The sequence below is a fragment of the Oryza brachyantha genome, chromosome 12 (genome assembly GCF_000231095.2).
Source record: "Oryza brachyantha chromosome 12, ObraRS2, whole genome shotgun sequence".
NCBI classification, from domain to species: Eukaryota; Viridiplantae; Streptophyta; class Magnoliopsida; order Poales; family Poaceae; genus Oryza; species Oryza brachyantha.
The window spans coordinates 11328249-11331126 of NC_023174.2; the positions used below are offsets into that span (position 1 = coordinate 11328249).

At 52.0% G+C, this 2878-nt stretch overlaps 1 protein-coding gene across 1 annotated transcript; it reads right to left on the bottom strand.

The window, feature by feature from the left end:
- Nucleotides 1-640: 640 nt before the first annotated feature.
- LOC102717200 (AAA-ATPase At3g28580-like) lies at nt 641-2522 on the bottom strand. The gene has a single exon (XM_040529552.1). The coding sequence runs from the start codon at nt 2436-2438 to the stop codon at nt 978-980; it is 1461 nt and encodes a 486-aa protein (XP_040385486.1). The 5' UTR covers nt 2439-2522; the 3' UTR covers nt 641-977.
- Nucleotides 2523-2878: the final 356 nt, after the last annotated feature.

The following is a 2878-nucleotide window of genomic DNA, read 5'->3' on the forward strand; positions in this document are numbered from 1 at the left end:
GATTCTTTTGACTTGAACGAAGAAGGAACCACGTCTACTGTTCAAGCACCTACAGTCTCTCATGGTCATGATCCAGTGATGAAACAAGTGTTACAGAGAAATGAAGAGATTCGTGATCACCAAATTCATAGGCAGCTACAATCTGATTTGGTTGATCACATCTGGCAAAAGTTTGGAAATCAAACTAATAGGTGGAAATATTAGTTATATATATACTACCCTATTGCTAGTAGTTTTGTTAATATACCGTCCATCTCTTTTTCTTTCAACAAAATTGTTAATTTACTAGCTCATCGTATCTACAGGTTGATCATCAGGAAATGAAAATGTTGGTGGTTCTATTTGGAGGATGCTAGATATGTTTTCTGCATGCAGGAAGACAAGCTACGGCAGGAGATTATCAAAATACTACTATATAATTATTTTGGCATTCGAGCATGTTCAACTGAGCTTAATTAAGTGATAGCTGCTGCAGAAAGGAATGCAGCCACAACTGCAGCAGAATTTTCCACTTTAGCTCAACCGAACACAATTATATTTATATTCTTGTCTTATTGTAATGAACAACGTTATCTATGTCATTGTTATTTAGGTGCAACCCACTGCTATCTATATTTCTATTCTAAGTGTAATGGTTGACTTTAATCTATATTTGGATGCACTGGTGTATCCCTTTTATGTACAATGAATTATAATGCATACATACTATGGCACACATTACCTTGCCACACATGATCCTTCTTTGTATGTATGCATATGCTCATTAAATTTTAGTCTCTGTAGAAACTAGTACAAGAAACCGTGCATTGGAATGGTTAGTGTCTATCTTACTATTAATACCTATAGAAACTGCCTATAGAAACCATGTATTGTGAGTGCCCTAACAAACACGAAAATGACGTACAATAGCGAAACACAAAAAAGTAGCTTGCCCTATTTCCCACCACAAAGAGGCCTAGCTCCATGTCTAGCTAGCTTTAATCTGAGTGAAATCGTTCCTCGTTGGCCTCGTCCACTGGATCCACAGGAGGCGACGCAGATTCCATCTTGGCCTTCTTCATTTTCTCGACTAAAGCTGCCAAGCATTCGTCCGCGTTCCTCTTCCTCTTGCCCCGGGGCATGAGGTTATGGGCCACGTCCGCCGGCGTCATTTGCGTAGCATCGAGCAGCCGTCCGATCTCGACGAACAAAGGGTGGTCGGCGACGCCGAGGTAGTTGCTGGCGAGCACCTTGAAGGCCTCGAAGTGGCAGTAGGACATCTCGATGTGCTTGTCCATCCTCCCCCGCCGGATCAGCGCCGGGTCGAGCCGGCCAACGTGGTTCGTCGTGAACACGAAGATCCGCTCGCCGCCGCACGCCGACCACAGCCCGTCGACGAAGCTGAGCAGCCCCGACAGCGTCACTTTGCTCTTGTCGTCGCCGCTGTTGTCGGACAGATCTATCGGCAGCTGGTGGTGGCCGTCGTTCTGGTCGCCGTTGGCCGCCTTCTTGCCCTTGCGCTTGGTGGCGAGGTCGACCTCGATCGCGTCGATGTCCTCGATGACGATGATGGACTTGTCCGTGGTGTCGAGGAAGAGCTTCCGCAGCTCGGCGTTGTTCTTGATGGACGTCAGGTCGAGGTCGAAGACGTCGTAGTCGAGGAAGTTGGCCATGGCCGCGATCATGGTGGACTTGCCTGTGCCAGGCGGGCCATGCAGAAGGTAGCCCCGCTTCCACGCCTTGCCGACCTTGGAGTGGTACTCCTTCCCCTCCCGGAACGCCGTGAGATCGTCCATGATCTCACGCTTCTTGCCGGGGTCCATGGCGAGCATGCCGAACGTCGCCGGGGGATTGTACGGGACGCTGCTCCACACGCCCTTCCCGCAGACGGAGTGGTTGGTGAACAGCCGCCGCTGCCGGTTCCTGGCCGTCAGCTCGCGCCACCGCTCGACGATGCCGGGCAGGTAGTCCTCGACGACGAGCTTGCGGTGGCGCTTGTGGAACACCAGCTTGTAGCAGCGCGGCTCGTCGGCGTCCCCGGGCAAGATGCTGATGATGGTGGGGCCCCTGTTCTTGGAGGCCTTGCTGCAGAGCCTCCACCACATCCGGGCGCCGCGGAAGCTGTGGACCACCTCCTGGTTCTCGTCCAGGCCGACGAGCGGGCCGTTGCTGTCGTTGCCGAGCTCGGCCCTGAGCTTGCGGGCGTCGCCCACGCACTCGCAGCTCAGGTAGGCGGAGATGGCGTCGAACAGCTTGTTCCGCCGGAACTGCGGCTCCTCGCTGTACTCGGAGACGGTGATCTGCTCGTAGGGGTTGAAGTAGGCGGACACCATGGGCGTCAGGCTGCTGATGATGTGCCTAGCCTCCTCGTGGACGTGCTCCGGCATCCTGGACCAAAGCAAGCCCAAGCCGGCCATGGCCGACCCTAACCCCACCCACTTCTCCACAGATGACGCCATGGCGGATGCAAGCAAGCTCGATCACTCACCCTAGTCAGGCTAACTATGGAGTAGTAGCTAGCTAGCTCTCTTCAGTGGTGGTTCCTTCCCGTTGGTTGTTGTGCATGCATGTTTATACCGTTGCTCATGCTTATATATTGGCGATTTGACACGCAAATGATAGTGTTTGTGTTTACGCGTTCTCGGAGTTTCGTCGAAGCAGGCGTGCGTGCGTGCAAGGTGGCGAGGTGCAACTTGATCTCTTGGGTGAAAAAGAGTAGAAATTGCAAGGGGCCCAAAGAAACGAGTAGATGATGAAAAGTAGCTTTATGGCTATCACCACGAAAGGGGCCGATAAACCGTGTTGGACTTGGGTTTAGCAACTAATTTGTGGCGGAGAAAAAGATCGATCAGCTAGTCCCTCGATTGGATGGGTGATGGGTGGACCGGAGTTGACACGC